General features: G+C 40.6%; 1 protein-coding gene across 1 annotated transcript in view; it reads left to right on the top strand.

Annotated features, from left to right (window-relative positions):
• Nucleotides 1-2459: 2459 nt before the first annotated feature.
• The window catches only part of tmem8b (transmembrane protein 8B), a 39013-nt gene continuing 23417 nt past the window's right edge, over nucleotides 2460-18055 (top strand). The window contains exons 1-6 of the mRNA XM_073465726.1: nucleotides 2460-2544; nucleotides 7617-7806; nucleotides 8365-8572; nucleotides 12373-12506; nucleotides 13320-13588; nucleotides 15661-16043. Coding sequence (XP_073321827.1) covers nucleotides 2460-2544; nucleotides 7617-7806; nucleotides 8365-8572; nucleotides 12373-12506; nucleotides 13320-13588; nucleotides 15661-16043 — 1269 coding nt within the window. The remainder of the gene's footprint in view (nucleotides 2545-7616; nucleotides 7807-8364; nucleotides 8573-12372; nucleotides 12507-13319; nucleotides 13589-15660; nucleotides 16044-18055) is intronic.

Genomic DNA, 18055 nt, shown 5'->3' with positions numbered 1-18055 from the left:
GATCGTGTTACCTAACTGTGAACTCATTTACCCAATAAACTGAAGTCTGCTGTGTGTTGGGTTAGTTTAAGGTCAGCAGCGAATTGTCACAATGTGAAACTCAGCCCGCTCATCACTCTTAACCCCTGAGACATTTGTTCTTCCCTCAGTGCGAACAATCCAGATGAATGATTCATTTATGTCAAATAAATTAGAGCCAGTGTGATTCAGGAGCTCATTCACTCTCTGACAGATCTGCCGAGACAATTATGACTCATGTTGGAGTCACCCCACAGCCTAAAAATAATCATGACTGAGAATTTGGGTCAGTCTTAATGTCCAGTTCCTGGAGGGAAATGGATTATTGTGTGATGAAAAATGCATTTTATTTTTCCCACTGAGTCAGAAATCACCTACTGAAACACGAGAGAGAAAATGAGTATTTCAAAGTCCAGGAGATAACTACTGTGTATTAATTTGGGAGAAAAGATATTCTTTGTTTTTTCAATTTGAATAAAACTCAACAACAACACAATCATTTAAATAGCCTCTTACTTCCAGTTCAGTGCTGCTTTGTTAATGTCATTATTGGTCTGTGGAACATTAAACAATTTGTTTCTTTAAAGGTTAATGCCACCAATTGTACAAATTAATGTGTGTTTACAGGTCTTGTGGAGTACCACTGCATATGTGAAAAAAGTCGTATAAAACCTTTTGTGGCTCCAGAGGAAGCTGCATGTCATCTTTTCATCGTTTTTAAACCGTCCAAAGTTACCGAAGCCCTGAATGGCCATTGGTTCATCATATTCCTCCGTTTTCCCGTGAAATGAGATAAACTTTATTTGTTTTCTTGAGATCATTAGGTATTTATGTCGTTATCAGGAGACAACAATGTTGTTTTCCTGAGATAAAAAGATCATTTTGTCATTATCAGTGTTGACAAAATATGATGTGAGCTCGATTTACAACATTACGTTCATCTGTTTTTTTTATTCACTCAAAAACTAATTTAGATAAAGCATAAAAGCACAAAACAAATGCGGATAAAGACTGACCTGCCTACATGAGTGTTCAAGTCATCCATCAGTTGTCATTGCTTTCTTGTGATCTTGCATCAATTAGGTTATCTCCAGAAAACAAAGTTCCTTATCTGGAGATCTTGAAAACAAATCAAATGTAACTCGTTATCACAGGAAAACTGAGGAAAATATATGTTTGACCGATGGCCATGATGAGACCAACAGTGTTACAAGAGCACAACGCCTGACCAGTGGACTGCTTTTTAACACCTGGTGCCTACATTACCCATAACCCTACCAAGCCAATTGGGGAGATCAGCATTCGATTATGGACAAATGATCAAAATGGATACCGCAAAACCTGAGATATTACCTTTTTCATTCACTGTATTCTTTCGCATTTTCAAAACCTGGCGCCTACATTACCCACAATGCACCTTAGCCACTCTGTGACATCAGTGGAGGCAATTTATCAGATTACATGCAGCTTCCTCTGGATCCACAAAAGGCTTCATACTACTTTTTTTCCACATATGTAGTAGTACTCCTCGTGACCCGTAAACAGACTTTAATTTGTCAAATGAAAAACCCTTTAACACTGACTTCACTTCCTTATTGCTGAGGTTTCCATTTAAGAATTGCAAAAATGCTTTTTGTCCTTTCACTTGATGTCCCCCATCCCTTAAACACAAACTAGACTTGAATATCTCATGAAGGTGACCATAAATAAGGACATCAGATATGAACAAATATAGTCTTGTTTCGCTAAAAAGTAATTCACAGACAAAGAAATATACAGTATATTTTACACCATCAGTCCAACATCTGGTTTATAATCATACATATAAAAAGTATCAGGGTGATAATAACAAACAGCTGAACAGTGTTAAGCTATGAGAGGAACACAGGGAGGTTAACATCATGAGAAAAAGAACAATCTGAACTTATGAACAGACAGAAACACAAGTATCTGCTTTGCAAATGAAACACACTGCAATGCAGAAGCTGCAAATCCATCGCGATGAACTGTTTCTCAGGACACATGTGAGTCCGGAGTGCTGCTCAGGATCACATCAGGTCACATCCTCCCTCCCAGCCTTCTGTCCCGGGTCCTGGGTGAGGAGCCTCCGGGGGCAGCTGCAGCCCTGGTGTCGGTGTAGTGTATGTGTGCGCGTGTGTGTGTGTGTGTGGTGGCCCGGACGCCGAAGTGACGAGCCTTGTGGTGCAATCTACGTGAGCACCGTCCCCGGGACTGACAGGGCCGGAGGTCCAATGAAAACGAGTCGACATATTGAGGTTGTCAAATCAAAGCCAAAGGGGAGGCGCTGTCCCGTCCTCGTCTGGATTACGTCATGCACAAACAGCTGGTCGTTGGCAAAAATCTGAAAAAATGTAGACCAGCACAGCGACTGAGAACTGCACCCGGGCTGGAGCCCTCCACTCAATATTTGGCTTTCAACGATGTGGCAGCTGGAGCGTCCGGGCTCAGGATGTAGCCCTCCGTGGCTCCTCTTGCTTGTTTACACCTCTCTCTGCGCTCTTGGAGGTGAGTGCTCTCCGTTCAGTGTGTGTTGCTTTGATTCACGAGGAGCTGTTCCCTTTGTCGGGGGTGCTGAAATCCTCCCCGAGAGGAGCAGCAGCAGCAGCAGCAGCAGCAGCAGCAGCAGCAGCAGCAGCAGGATCGGATCCCGTCCTCACTGCTTTCAATTCAATCTCCTGAACATCCACAGCTGCTGCTTTTCTCTTCTCCCGTCAAAAAAAAAAAACACCCCGATTTCACGCGCACAGTCTGGCTTGACGCATGGTTGCTGCTAATAATGGCACGCAACACATTGACAGATGCTCCTGTAAGGTTGTAGCGCTATACGGTGCTGAGGATCTGACTGTGGCCGCGAGAAAGCACACCAGGCTGGACGCTTTGGTTGATGCTCGCCTCTGGGTCTTTGTGTGTTTGTTTGTCGTTGTTTTGCTGTGTTAAAGAGGACAGAGACAAGTTGGCAGGATGCAGAGTATCACCAGGGAATGAAATGTTGGGAGTTACATCTTGTTGTTTCATGTTTTTAATTGAAAATGAGCAGATTTAATTGGATTATGTTGAAGTTAAAGCTGTTAAATCCCTCTAATGTCACATCCCTTTGTTGTGAAATGTGACCAAAAAGTCCAAAATGTTCAACCTTGTGTGTATTTATTGTCTTTTTCATGTGTAGAAACACATGAAAGGTGTTTTTCTCCATCCACCGAGACTGTCTTTGCTGCTTCAAGGCAGAGGCGTGAAACAAAAAAAACCTCAGAGCTCAATTGTGGGACAACAATGAATCCATACCTACAGCACACGCTGTACTGTCTGTGGTCACAGAAGACCTCTCAGGTCTGTCTGAGGATGTTGTAGTCGCCTGACAGACTTGTTGCTGTTTTGCTCCATCAGTTTAGGTAAATCCTTGGACTTTGTTGAAGTCAGTCAGATCAATTCCCCCCTCTGCCCTCTGTTTCCTGGCTCACTGGGGTTATTTTTCTCTAGTGTAGTGAGGAGGATCAGAATGATATTTGAGGACGGGGTCCTATTGCAGAATTCGATGAAAACAACTGCTGTTTATTTGAATGGTTATTGTCTGTCTCTGGGTAGATAGGACGTTCAGTTTGATCTTGTTAGGATTTCACATGTGACAGCTCTGATGTTGCCGTCTTTGTGGTTGAAAGAAGAAGGTCGTGTAATTTTCATGACTTTGTGTTTGATGAGTGAGAGCAACATGAAGCAGAATATAGTGTGTTTGACCAGGTGTCGGGATCGATCCCTGTTTTTTTGTTTGTTTTCCTGCCAATCGTTTGCTGTTACAGATGGTTCCTCTTTTGCATCTGTTTTTTAAAAGATTTTTGTAATCCAACAAGATCATGTTAGTAGAGGAGGAGTTTGGAAAAGCAGCTTTTACCGACGCCAAAAAAAAAAAATCAAGTTTAAAGACCATCCAGCTCAGCATTCAAGGATAAATCTCCAGTTGAAATGACAAAAAGCAGGATTATGTCTGTATTAAGCCTCTAACAGAGTAAAAACAGTGGTTGGGAGGCGCTCATTGGAAAGATTACTGAATTCAGAGCCATGTTGTAAGAAAGCCTGTAAGCACTCTGCTGCCTTTATCTTCAAAATGAAACGTCTTCATTTAGCTGGCAAACAAAACAAGCTTATTTAGATATTTTGGCATGTTTACACCTCCACATTAAGCCGAGTCGCAGTGTGTGGCTGCTGGATTGTCACTGAGACTGGCGCTGCTGATTTCCTTTTTTTTCACATAGAGGGGGTTTGAAAATAAATATGCAAGTTTATTATTCAAATCTTCTAAAAATAGTTTGCTATGTGGGTTTCATTCATGCATTTAATTTGTCATGACAACCTCAGATGCCGATTTGTTTCAATTTAAGCCTGTCTTGTTTATTTGGTGTAACTGTATCATGTATCTTTTATATGACAAAACAATTAACATGTGAAATCTGGCAAACACAGGGTAGTGACACCCTATTTCAGAATATCGATCATGTATTATATGATATCAGTATTTTATTTGCAGTGCAGAGAAGGGTGATTTATTACTTAAATTTTAAAAACAGACCATCGATTCCTGATTCTTCTGGTTTTCCACCGTTTCGCACAAAGCTACGTCCACAAACCCAGCAGGGTGCCTGTCTTTGAGTTCGAGGAAGTTCAATCAAAGAGTGATTTTCTCACTTTCCTCACTGAAATATTTGATTCATATTTTGTACACTGACGAGATAAAAGTCCAAAAAAGGAAAGACTGGAGAGAAGTCTGAAAAATGTACCTTGGATTAGATTTTCCTACCTCCAGTAATTATCTCAGAGCCCCTTTTGGAGGTTCTGACCCACATGTTGGGAACTACTGACTTAGACTCAGAAAAAACTACAGTGTCCTCTGAGACACATCAGACAATCGAAAACAACCTAAGATCATCTGTAGCAGCCGTCATCAATCAGTCATCATGGTCCAGGCAGACATTTAAAGTGCATGTCAACACTTAACATACAGAAGTGCTTTACAGGGTGTGTGGTTCAAGCTTATTTTTTATGTAATAAATTGTGACTTTCTTGTAATTGACGTTACAGAAGAGCCCGACCGATACTGGATTTTTGGGGCCCATGCGAATACCAATATCTGGAAGTTTAAATGTTGACATATTGGCCGGTACTCATATATAAGCAGAATATGTCGTTAAACACACATTTTATGCAGTGATCCGTCAAATGTGGTTATCAAACACTTACACAAACATAATGGAGGCAGGATATTTTTCACTCTAACAATAAACGTTATTGTCTAAAATGGCATCAGTGCACTAAAACAATAAACTTCACTGGTACTTAGTTTTCTGCATCATGTTTTGGAAAAAAAATCGGCACATATCGGACAACATATGTGCTGATACCAATATTTAGGTCGGGCAGTAGAAGAATGTGGCGATGAGCAGCTCATCCTAATTGAAAGGCTTGCTTATATCCAGTTGTGGAAAAATTGTTGGGGATTGTCAAACATGCGTCCGACCAACACGCAAGCAACTATTTATAGTACGTCAATGATTTTTAGTTATCTGTGATGTGGAAGAAACCACGACTGTTTCCTGAATCAGACAGGCAGATGAGGCTTACTGCAGTGTTTGTGCCACACTTCATCTATCAAGCTGTAGCACTTCAGCCTGCGACATGTGACTAGTCATAGGTATCCATGTAATGAAAAGGTAATGAAGATCCTTGACGTGAAGAAGACTCACATATAATGCAGATAGCAAAGCAGAGGAAGGCTGGGATGAGAGTGGATATAAGGCTGGGAGCTTTGTTATGGGATTAGGCTTCAACTCTCGACAGCAAGGTTGCTTCATTCTTCTGAGTTTCTGCCTCCTTATTCTGCGCCTTTAGTATTCAAGGTTGCTTCCATAGGTGAGAGCCGGCGCAGGCTTTGAGGACTGGTAATAGTGTGTGGGGGCAGAGCAGAGCCATTTTGCTCTTTTTCCGAACAAACATTAGAACACACTGCACATTCGAGAAAAAACCTTTCCCTTTATGCATCTGCGGCTCGCCGCCTTGTCACTGTCGAGGGTCACTTTGTTTTCTTTACTCTGTGTCACCATCAAGGCAGCAAAGCAGAAGCAACAGCAAAACATGCAGCTGCAAATGACAGCATTAGTACAGCGGGCTCGCTTGTTGTCTTGCTGCAATTCTTAAAATGAAATGAATTCATGCTGTTTTAGCAGCAGAGGCTTTTCATTGCATCCCCAAAACAGTATTGTGGAATTGTGCTATTTTTGTACAAATATCAGGTGAGACAAATTATCCCCCCCCCCCCCCCCCCCACAGAAAGAGAACAGTGAAAGACTTCACCACAGGTATTCCAAGTGCAGATGGCTGATATGAAAAAATTCAAAAAATAGTGTGTGACAAATGGAAAAAATTTCCTCTCCAGTGAAACATCAAGTTGCTAACACATTTTCCCCATGAAATATTACCTTATTTCTTATCTACTAATGTTCATATTAAAGATAACACGTTTCTAACAGGCACAATATGTTCTCGTATGGCAATTAAATGACTCACACACAATTTCCTTCAGATTTTGCCCACCTGCTGGGCGTGCTCGATGCCAGCTTTGCTCATGTAGGTAATATAGGAGATTACACCTGTCACTTGTTCTGCGGCTTTTATATGCAGTGCCGTCGGTGGATGTAATCCAAGGATTTGCCATTATGCAGGACGCGAGTGAGCCTGCATACCTACATCTCCCTCAGCTGTTTTAAAAGCAGTCTGTGGTCACATATTTAGATGATCTAGCTCTCTACAAACAGCTTTTCGGGTTCAAGGAGAAGCTTATCATTGTGGACTCAGAGAGAGTGCTTATGCCTCTGTTCTGTTTTTCGAGAATAAATGGAGAATGCTTTGTCTTCATAAGCAGGAGTCTTCATCAACTCTGTGTTAGCCACGCTAGCGGAGTGGCTAGGGATTGCAGTGTCAATCTGTTGGTTTGTCAAGCACTCGTCCAGGTCTATCCCACTGGAGGTTGCTGTGAAATTTTGTACAAATAGATGCTCAGAGGGTGAATTATACTGATTTTGGTGGCCATATTATTTGTAATCTAGCGCTATGAACGTTTTTAGTCAGAGTTTTCACTTAGACAGCTCAACATCTACGATATGGAGTGGCAGAAAAAGTTGAATTGCAGGACATATTTAGTCATAAATAATTGGTATGTATATATATATATATGTATATGTATATGTTATTACCAATGTATTTATTCATTTATTCATTCATTCATTTATAAGAAATGATTAAATAAGGAAGCCTATGCAGAATTATTAGCTAAAGATTAATGGGGAGGAGGTGGGATTAGATACATTTACACTTCTTCCCACTCCTTTTCGAACACATCATTAGAATTGCCTGTTTTCATATGCACTACACTTTTGTTGTTTCTTTTGTTTATGAAAATAAAATGTACATGTTCATAATAAAGATTTCAATCAATCAATCAATCAATCAATCAATCAATCAATCAATCATCTAGTTTTGTTAATCAAATGTGGTTTGGCAAATCCTCACAAATATTTATCTTTTTCCTACAGATTGCCTTTTTGTGACTGAATACTTCACCCGCACGCCTCGTAAGCTGAATGCTTTCAACTCCTTTGCGAGTGTGGAACTGTTCCACTTCAATGTGCCTGATGACACCATGATGGCCGTATGGAACCTCATCACCTTCAAGGAGCAAGGTGGCACGTTTGGAGACAGCTGCCCGAACCGCAATGTGACTGTGTAAGACGTCGAGTTTGTCACAACATCCTTCTCTCTTGTGTTTAAGTTAAAGCCCTGTCTTTTGTTGAAGCTGAAGCCTCCTACTTCTTTCGGTTCAAAATAGATAATAAAAAACATCCTATACACTTTATCTTTGGGAAAAAGGCTATACAGTAGCGACTGGTTAAACCTGAGCAGTGTCAGCTATTACTGGCAGCCTTGACATATGGAGGAGCTGCTGTTAAAGCATTTGCTGCATTTAGCTTTTAATTTTGCTTGTCTATTTTTATCATATTGGGGGCCAGTATTTGTCAAGAGAGTGGTATCTCAGTTGACTCCTCTGTGTCCCTGTGATGTTATGATTGACGTAGACATGGTTATCACATCCAAATATGTGACACTGGATATGATTATTAATGTCTTGGATTTGAATTTTTCATATTTCAAAGAGAAGACGCCATCTGTGCTCATGCTGTCAGCTGTTCCTATGGATGGATTATATATTTGGCAGGTGCCTCAGCTGTTTGTGAAAATATTAGGCCTGACACAGGGATTGAATGTCGGCTTTGTGATTAATAGGTACTTCAGGTCTGGGGCTCCTCCAGTAATCAACCCTCTGTACACCCGCTTCCCTCGGGATACAGTCGTCCCAGGATCCTTTGCTGTGACTCTCACCTGGACTCTTCCAAACCGTACAACAGGAGCGTTCAACGTGACCAGCCCGCTCCCTGGAGACTGGTTCCTGGCCGCACATTTACCCAAGGATGAAGGCAAGATCTCAGTCAAGGTGAGCCTGAACATTTATCACACGTCAGAGTCATAGATTAATCTGTGAGTTGCTATTTTGGCAACATGGTTGCTGCACTGCACTTCCTAGATTACCACTTATAAACAAACTGTGCAAACAACACTGTGTCCTGTAGACAGCGCTATATTGGATTTTTGATTATTGACAAAAATAAGCTCTGTGGCAAACACAAGCTTATGATACTTACTGATACGTTTTGTTCAATAAGATAATCTTCACAGATGAAGACCACTTTTATGATGTTTGAAGCACAAATGTAATTAGAAGTAAAAAACTAATGTTACTTCATAGCAATCACATGACTTTAACATCACTACCACATTGTATTTTACTGTGCTATAGAATACACACTTAAATAGATCAATCTATAAGTTGTAAAGTTGGGAGTTAGAATAGTTTGCAACTTAAGTCGGCCTTGTAAAGACGGACTAGTGAGTAGATGAGTCTCCATGTTCAATGTTATATGTCACAGACAAGTTCTGTAGTCTTATTTAGCCACTTGTTAGCAATCAGATTATCACCAAAGTCATTTGGAAAGATTTGACAGGCATCATGAATATCTGTATCAAAAGTCAGGCCAATCAAACTGATAGAGGTTGAGATATGCCACTAGATAAGAGACAATTTTGACCTGTTGGTGGGGCCGAATGAAAAGTCAAGGAATCACCAAAGTCTGTAGGATTTATCTTTTGGGTAGCAAGAATTTCTGTACCAAATGCCATGGCAGTCCATCCAATATCTGTTGAGATACAGCGCAACTACAGCAGACCAACACTGCCAGCCCTGCAGCCATGCTAACATGGAGAAAAAACTCTCATCCAGCTTCTGCTGTTTCGAGCAGTAAATGAAAAGCTTGAATCACTGTTTCGTTTACATCACTCACTAATTGAGCCTGTTAAAAGTGGAAGCGTAACTTAAGTGTGATTTACATCTAAAATATGTTCTTCATGGTTACTTAGTTCTCATTCATGGTAGAGAAAAAAATCAAATAAAAATGATGTAAGTCTTCGTTGGGATTAGTATTCCAGCCTGTGCTGCTGAGCTTAAAGAGGCAGAACAGTGTCAGAGAGTTTTTCTTCATCTCATCGTGTTCTCCTATTTGGCCACATAAACACCTGCTGATTTCCATTTCAGGCAATTTATTTGTCATTGGCATGGTGTTCAGTTGTGCTTCCTTTGTGGTTCCCACTGGCTAGAAAAGGTGTACCTGGAATGCACAACAATCAAAAATATCATCAAAAGTTGCTATCAGCATTTCAACAGAAGAATTGATGTGGTTCGGGGGCACTGGGAATAGAGGCAGCGACGGCTAAAATGCGACCAGCCTGCATTGACACACAGTATAGATGGAAATAGCGTACCTCCTTCAGATTCTGCTTTCTGAAGCAATTTTCTAGCAACAAAGATGTGATGTTTGCAGTTCAGAAAGGAAACATGGGTGGAAGCAAAGCAAGCAGCACAGAGGGGCTGCACACTGCAATTATAACAATCTCAGTTATGTATTGAGCTTAAAACAAAGGATGTAAGGAATTAGCACCCAAAAACAAAGCAGCAGCGATCTCGTTATTGCAATTAGGAAACACAAAATGCTTCCCTTTGAGAGCAAGATTGAGAGTAATGACTCTCTGTATGTAGGCAAATTCTTATGTTTCATTCAGGCATCATTTTTTGTTAATTATCTGACCTGTATACCTAGCTAATTATTATTATTCCCGTATCCAACATTGGATACCATCCAGACACTTTTTCCATCGCTTGCTTATCAAGATCAGGTGCATCATATCCTGACTGAAGTCAGGGATAATCAAACAACGCTCACTGTAAATGAGGAAATTGATGGGAAGTGACAAGAGTGGTGAATGATATTAACTGTTTACCCATCCATTCGAGCACCTTTTGTGCCCCCAGCTGTTTGCTGCTATGACTTAATTAAAGCATAGGGCGGACTGATCTAAATGATGGGGATGTGAAAAAGACTAACTCTTAAAGGAGACATATTATTTTAATTTTCAGGCTCATAATTTGTTTTGGGGTCACTACTAGAATAGGTTTACAAGCTTTAATGCTCAAAAAACACATCAGTTTTCTCATACTGTCCAGTTCCTCTGTATTCCCCATCTGTCTGAAATGCTCTGTTTTAGCTCCTGTCTCTTTAAGGCCCTTCCCTCATATAACCGGCCAGTGGCTAGGCATAAATTATGTGAATGTGTGACATGGTGACATATTGTGATGTCACAAAGTCACCAATTTAAAGGCGGGACTACTGAAGAAGCACTTCAGGAGCAGTGTTTTCTGTGGGATAGCGGAGCTTCTGTTGGTTGCGGCCTTCGACCTTTTTTAACTTTCAAGACCTTTTATGCACAAGAACATCTATGAAATGTATAGAACACTGAAGGAAAGGGAAAAAAATGAAAAAGGCAGAATAGGTCTCCTTTAATCAGTCATGATTATGGAGTTCCTTTTGTCTCACTTATCCGTTACTTACTCTATCATTTAGTTACATATCGGTTTGACATAGCAGTTTGCCAGTATTGTTAGACATTGTCCAGTCAGCGTTGTCTACTGTCAGTTCAATGGAGCCATTTATGCAAAAATCTACTATAACAGTCTGTAAATGCTGCAGTTGCACATCTGTTTTTCAAACATTATTTCCTAATTCAGTTGTTCATATATACTGTATATTTGTTTATTTTGTGAATTAGCTTAGTTATCCATCCAAACACATTAAATTATCTTAGCTAATAAAATGTACCTTTACAGCCTAATGCAATCTAAGTTATTACTCTTGCAATAAATCCTTTCCAAGTCTGCCTCAAAATTATATTGCGAAGTGCTCCTTTCTGTTCAATAAAGCTGAAAATGTGCTCTAAAAGGTTGCATTTATTGCAGCACTATTGCAAAGGATTGCATTAGATTGTTCAGGTGTACCTAATAAACTGGAAACTCGGTGTATACCCCAGAGTTTCCCCCAAAATTGCATTTTCTCTGTGGGTCATTCTGACTGAAAGCGCTAAATTAATACAATTAGTCGCAGTTTCAATGGGGAGTTTTAGTGCTCTGTGGCCTTAACTGATTATTATAGGCTTTAACATCCTGCCAAGACTGAAATTCAGGGGAAAATAAATTAATGTTTTTTGCCATGAAAATGTTCAAATTTAAAGCTATTAAAAACCATCGAAAGCCATCTGCGCTTAAAACATTGGACTTTAAAACCCATACTGGTCAAGCCTTAATTAAAACACAACTTGCTCTACAAGACTCACGTGCCGCTCCGACTGACAGGCTGTAATAAATCAAAGGGTCACCTCGCAGCCACATGCCACAGTAATTGTGGCCCAAACGGGAGGGGTTAGTGACTGGTTGACAGAAATGGACGACCTCATTTGGCATTCACACCTGTCCTTTTGAATCAGGTGCAAAAGGTCCCTGGTCCTTTTTAAAACAAATTTCACAGCAGATCATGTGTTGAAAACAATGCACGCTCGCCTGGCTCCAAGTCATTCGGTCTGCTCGGCTCATCTCACAAAGTAATGCACATCAAGCATTAATGGTTCAGAACAACACGAGTGAAATAGCGGGTGCATGTTACTGTGTGTGGCAGGCAGAGGGAGGACAGAGTGATATTAATCCAAGAGGGTGACAGGCTTTATGCACACAGTCGATTAGGATTTCTCGGTCAGTCTGAATGATATCTAATCTCCTCCTTACCAGCTTTTAAGAAATACCAGTGAGTTAACCACGGAAATGCCATTTAAACCACTGTTGCGTTATCTTTGTAGGGTCTTTCTGAAGAATGCCAGTATCTGTTCCAACCTCAGCTCATCGTCCAGAGGCTAATCGGGATCTCAGTGCTTTATCCTGGATACTTCATCGACCAGATGATCCCCGTCCACAACAGATCTGCACTTTACAAGTAAGTCTTCCAGATGAGCTTCCAAAAACCAAAAGCCTGAAAAGGCTTTGAAAGTACACACTTAATCATGAAAAATATTGTTTTTTGTGAACAGTCCACCTCCTCATCTGCCTCTTAAGTTGATTCTCCTGGAGTCTTCTCTATGAGCTTATCTCACATTTTCATTTCCAAAAAGATGCAATTTCCATGTGTGTGCTTCTAGTATGAGCACCTTTATTAACTTCCCCTTCTCTCCAAAAGTCACCTCAGTTATATGAGCAGAGCAATATGATTTTTTTTTATTTCAAGGTTTATTGTTCATTTTTTCATGAACTTTTGAAGGTGCCTGAAGGAGGAAGATTTAATATTATACCCGTTCTGCATAAACAAATGATGAGAAGAATATTAAAAAGTTCGTTCATGATTAAGTTGTTGGTGGGTTTTTGGTCTTTGTTGCGTGTGCATATGAACATTATATACTTTTACAACTACTTTTAACAATTCTTAAAATTCTTACATATTGCACCTTTAAACCAAATAACACTACATTAGAGATGACGTTACTGCAAAGTTATTGCTACAAAACAGCAAAGTTACTATAAAGTCATTTGTATAATTAAAACTGTAACAGCAGAGGCGCAGTCCTTTATCATAATTATTGTGGCCTTTCTGTCTAATAAACATGAATAAACATTAACTTGAATACATTTACATCTAGTATTATTCTACATTTTTCTGTATGATATATCATACGGCCTAGGTTTGTACTATTGTTTCCTGAAATCTATTCTTGTGTGTGTGTTTTTGTCTGTGTGCGTGTGTGCGCCTGTGCAGAGTGTTCATCCCCAATTATATATCAAAGGTGAAGGTTCAGCTGGTAAACTGCAGCACCAAGAACAAGAGTAGCGAGAGTTGTCCCGTGGTGCTGAAGATAAGAGCGCGGGCGCCACCGGTGCATAACTCGAGTGCCCTCGACTGCAGGGAGTGGAACCCCTGTGAATTAGACACCCTCGTACCTGCCTGGGAACAATGGTACTACATCCTGGTGGAGCGATATCTCACTAACTGCAACGTCTACTTCCGAATCGGGGTGCAGATCACAGGTGAGTTTGTTTTTTTAGGAGAAATATGATGGATGAGTCTTCAGAGTTTTTTTTTTTTTTATATTTGGCTTGATGTGAATTTCAGCCGCCTCTGAGCTCTATTTATTTTGTCTTTGTAAAACACAGCAGCAGTGTGCATTCAAGGATATTTCAGCTCACTGGTATTCTTGCCTATTGTCTTAATGTGAAGATAACTTGTAAAAAATGTTGTATTTATTAGTCCCATAAGTGCAATGCGCAGACAGTTTTGTAAATGAGAGTATTTCACCAATTTTGCCAATTAAACCAATTTTTTAAATGATTATTTGGTGATTAGAGGTAATGTTGGATTTCTCTTTTCTCTCATCATTTTCAGATGAACTGTGATAATGCTTGTTGCCACCATCTCTGAGATGTTTGCTTCCAGCATTGTTCACAATTTTTCTTCCTGCTGCTTTGATGTGTAATTTAAGGTGATACTGGAGACATTTCTGTAAACCTGAGCACTCATGAATTAAACCAAACAAGAGCTCAAAGGAGATCTCTGCAGCGTATCACATCCGCTATCCAAAATGATGCAGCCAAAGGCTAAAAGGATTGTAGCTTTCAGCTTGCACAAGTCCTCCTTAAAATGTTATTGTGTCCTCAAAAAATCTCCAATGTCTTGTATAGCGTGCAGATTTTTGGGGAAATTTAGTTTGAACATGTGTTTTGCTGGGAGAAATCAGACCATTAAGAGGCTTGTACAGCCCAAACTCAGGCGATTGGTATGGGATCCCTAAGAGGCCAGTGATACCACGCTTAAGTGCTACACGCTGTTTTGGGGCTCTGCGGAGCCAAGATATTCTTTCTGCTCACTCCACAGGGATGGCTCACAAATCTGTGGGAAGTCTACTCCCGTGTAGCGATCCCCTCCCTCTATACGGTGCACTTTGTCACCATGGAAACACAGACACTAATTATTCACACTCTGTTTCTCTCCTTGCCTGCCAGGCAGATCTCACTTGACCTTTTGTGGATTTAAATTGAAGAACACCTCAGGTTCAGGGACCATCTGGAGTCCTCACCTTCCTCCTGCTTTCTCGCTGTTATTGGTTATTGTTGTTTTGCGCTGTCTCAGAAATATGTGCCCTTATTTCAATCCAGTCCAATTTTCACGCACCACGGTCGCTGGCTACACAGGAAGCATTGAAACTAGGTTATTTATTATCGTTGTTTGTACAGTATTTTCACTGGAGGTGTCTTGCCCTCAATAGAAGATTGGGCATTGAATAGAGTTTATGTGTTATGCTGTACACAAGCAAACAGAAGCCAGTCCTTTGGATTATAAATGTTATGAAACGATATGTTTTCACAGCCCCTTCACTCCCAGCCGCCCACACATGTTCATACATAAATATATGTGATATATTTGGGTCTTTTTTTATTGATTTTGCACAGATTTTTTCTTGTTTCTACCAAAGTTACATTTGCCTGGAGCCAGCAGTATTCGGTATTTGAGTATTTTTAGGAGTGCTTCAGCTGCCTGAACGGACATCAAAATACTTCAAACCCTTTCAGAGACAACACTATGCAAACGAGGCTGAGCTCGAAAAGCCTTTGAAATCCTTTCCCCTTGGGGATTGGCGGTATTTGATGGTACTTTGCCAGTTGCCATCAATGACCATTTTGCAGTGAGTTGCTTTGTGTTGAGTGAAAGCATACTGTTTGCAATTACTGTGAATCTTTGTCTCATTAAAAAGCAGTGTACAGCGCTGAACCTTGCTGTTTACATTATGGAAGCCAGCCGAAGGGGATCATTTCAAACATTTGCAAAAGACTCGGTTGCTTAGCATGCATAATAACGGCAAGTCAAATAACTGACTTGCCGTTATTGTCTGTTTGTTTGAGATTTGCCAGGGATTGGTTCTGCATTGTTCATTCATAGACACAGATTGATTTTATCATAGGGATTATGACATTACACAAGATGATGATGACGCAAGGTGCATTTTTTGAAAACCTTCTGCAGCAAGACAGTGAAAAGCCTGCTGTACAGGAATCAGTTTGATTGATTTCCTCTGTGAATTTGATGTCTTCCTGCTCTTGACTAGATTGCTCCAAGTCCAATTTGTCAAAGGATCAAGCACAGCCCAGCTCCTCCATGAACATGCCTCAGTCCTTTGGCACCGCGATGGGTTTCTCGCTGTCTGACACCCTGTCGATGGCAGCCCTGCCCGGCCCGTCGCAGAACGCCAGTCAACTGCACTCCTCGGAGGACAGCATCGTGTACCTTGCCCCCACCGCCGACACTAACAAGTGCTGGCCCATCCGTCCGACTCTGCGCAACGAGCTGGACACCTTCTCTGTGCACTTCTACGTCTTCTTCGGTCCGAATATATCGATTCCACCGGACAGAGCCGCCGTGTTCGCCATCAACCTGATGCCTGTTTTAGACAGTGGAGGGGTCCTCAACATGGAGCTCAAACTCAACATGGTGAGTTGCTCTCATAGTTCCTTTTTTTCTCCTCAAATAATGTTATTGCTTTTTTTTTTTAGCCTTCAAGGCACATAAAAATGTATCCCCCAGACATCCCTTTCTTTCCAACCAAATCTCCCTGTTAACAATCCTCACACAAAGCTACTAAAACAGAACAAAACAAAAACAAACAGTAACAAGATCCGTTTAGATAACACCATTCCTGCTTGTTTTATAATCTATGGTAACTGTAAAGACCATTTTAAAGGACGACTTGCTATTATTCAAACTGGTTGATGGGTGTTTTCATAAAGGTGTGAACACTAAATCTAAAGATATTTGTCCACAGGATCCGTCTTTTTCACACAACCCATTCGTTGTCTATGTAGGAAGCCGTGCAATGAGACAGGATACAACAGGATGCATAACATTGAATTATGGCTACAAGCCGCCTCTGGAAACTACTGAAAAAAACATAAAAACTAACAATAGTCAAGTTAGAATGAAGACGGATTCTGCTATTTCTTGGCTAAAATGTCTTCAGAAACACTTTTTGCTGAGCTATTTTTGTCATGTATAATGTTGGTCTGGTTTGAAATCCAGGAGCAAACGGCCCATGAGTGGCTTTCATCCAATCAGGTGCAGCCAGTGAGTGATTGCATGGTTGTTGGAGGGTGGAGCCTGTTTTGGTCAAGTGTGCAAAACTGGGAAGTGTTGCACTCACATCTCTCGCTTGAAATTGTTTGTTTGCTTTAAAGAAGATTATATTTTAACACAATGTTTTTGGTTTTTTTGTATTTTTTATCATCAAGACACTTGAATTAGGTACATATATGTAAACCAACCTTCAGTTTTATGTCCAGCAAGATTTAGGTGTTTGTATTCAATGTCTTGATCATGCAGACAGCATTGCTTATGTACTGTGCCAGGCACCTAGATGAATGAGATATTTTGACTCTGTTCCCTCACACTTCACCTGCTGTACACTTAACTACTGCAAAAAGATCAGATAGTAATCAGCAAAGTAAACATGCATCAGAGGGAAAATCCCCAGCCAGCGAGGGTGAATAATTGGGCTCACAAAGTGTCTGGCTGAGCTCGCCTGCTAAATATGGATGCACGTATGGTCAAAGACTTTGCTCTGGGAGCTGAAAAAGTTCACAATGAACCAGGCACCAGTGTTTGGGCATGTGACATATGCTTATAATTGAGAGCGAACAAAATACCAAAAATCAGCCATGCAGTATTTGATGTGTCTTTGTTAAGCTGTCCTTCAGATCATAATGGCATTAGGGATGCACCTGCAGCTGCTCTGGTGGTCTACAGGGAACTGAAAACTGCAGAGCTACAGGCTGGCAGATGGAGGTTCTAACATTTTCTACTAATAGAAAGCAAGTCAGCCAACATTGAATAACTAGAGGATGAAGCATAAAACCACAACAAACATCTTTGATTGTTCCGTTCAAAGGAATGTCCTGACATTTTGGGAAATGTGCTTTTTTTCGCTGGGAGACAGATTGATATCAGTTTTGTCTCTCAGCATTCAAAGGAGATATCGGTCGAGGGTATTTTTAGCCTTCAGTACCTGTAGCTTAGCATAAAAGGCAGAGGCAGGTGGAAATAACTGGCCTTCAATAAAGGGAGAAAATATCCCCTTCCAGCGACTCTAAAACTAAAAGAAAAATCTCACTGCATGGTCCATCCAAAAGCTTTTCTGGAGCTCTCGACTGGACCATGTCCTCTTCCTCAACAGACGGAGTTGCCCAGTGGTCAGTGAAACATAAATGTTAAAATTTCCTTTTTTTCTGAGCACCAGTAAATCGAAGAGCTACTGGAGTTTTATTTAGAGCTAGTGATGAAGAGAAACGTCTTTAAGAACCTGCTTTTCTGAGATCTTATGGATAAAAACATGTAATCAATTAATTAAGAAAATAATGTCTTATGAAGTGATAATGAAAATGTGTTTGTCGCAGCCCAACATATAAAAATGGTTTAAAGTTGTTGTCTTGCAGCCACCGTGCTGTCTCTCC

Source organism: Pagrus major, chromosome 5 (genome assembly GCF_040436345.1).
Source record: "Pagrus major chromosome 5, Pma_NU_1.0".
In the NCBI taxonomy this organism is placed as follows: domain Eukaryota; kingdom Metazoa; phylum Chordata; class Actinopteri; order Spariformes; family Sparidae; genus Pagrus; species Pagrus major.
This window is presented reverse-complemented; position numbering and strand designations above follow the sequence as displayed.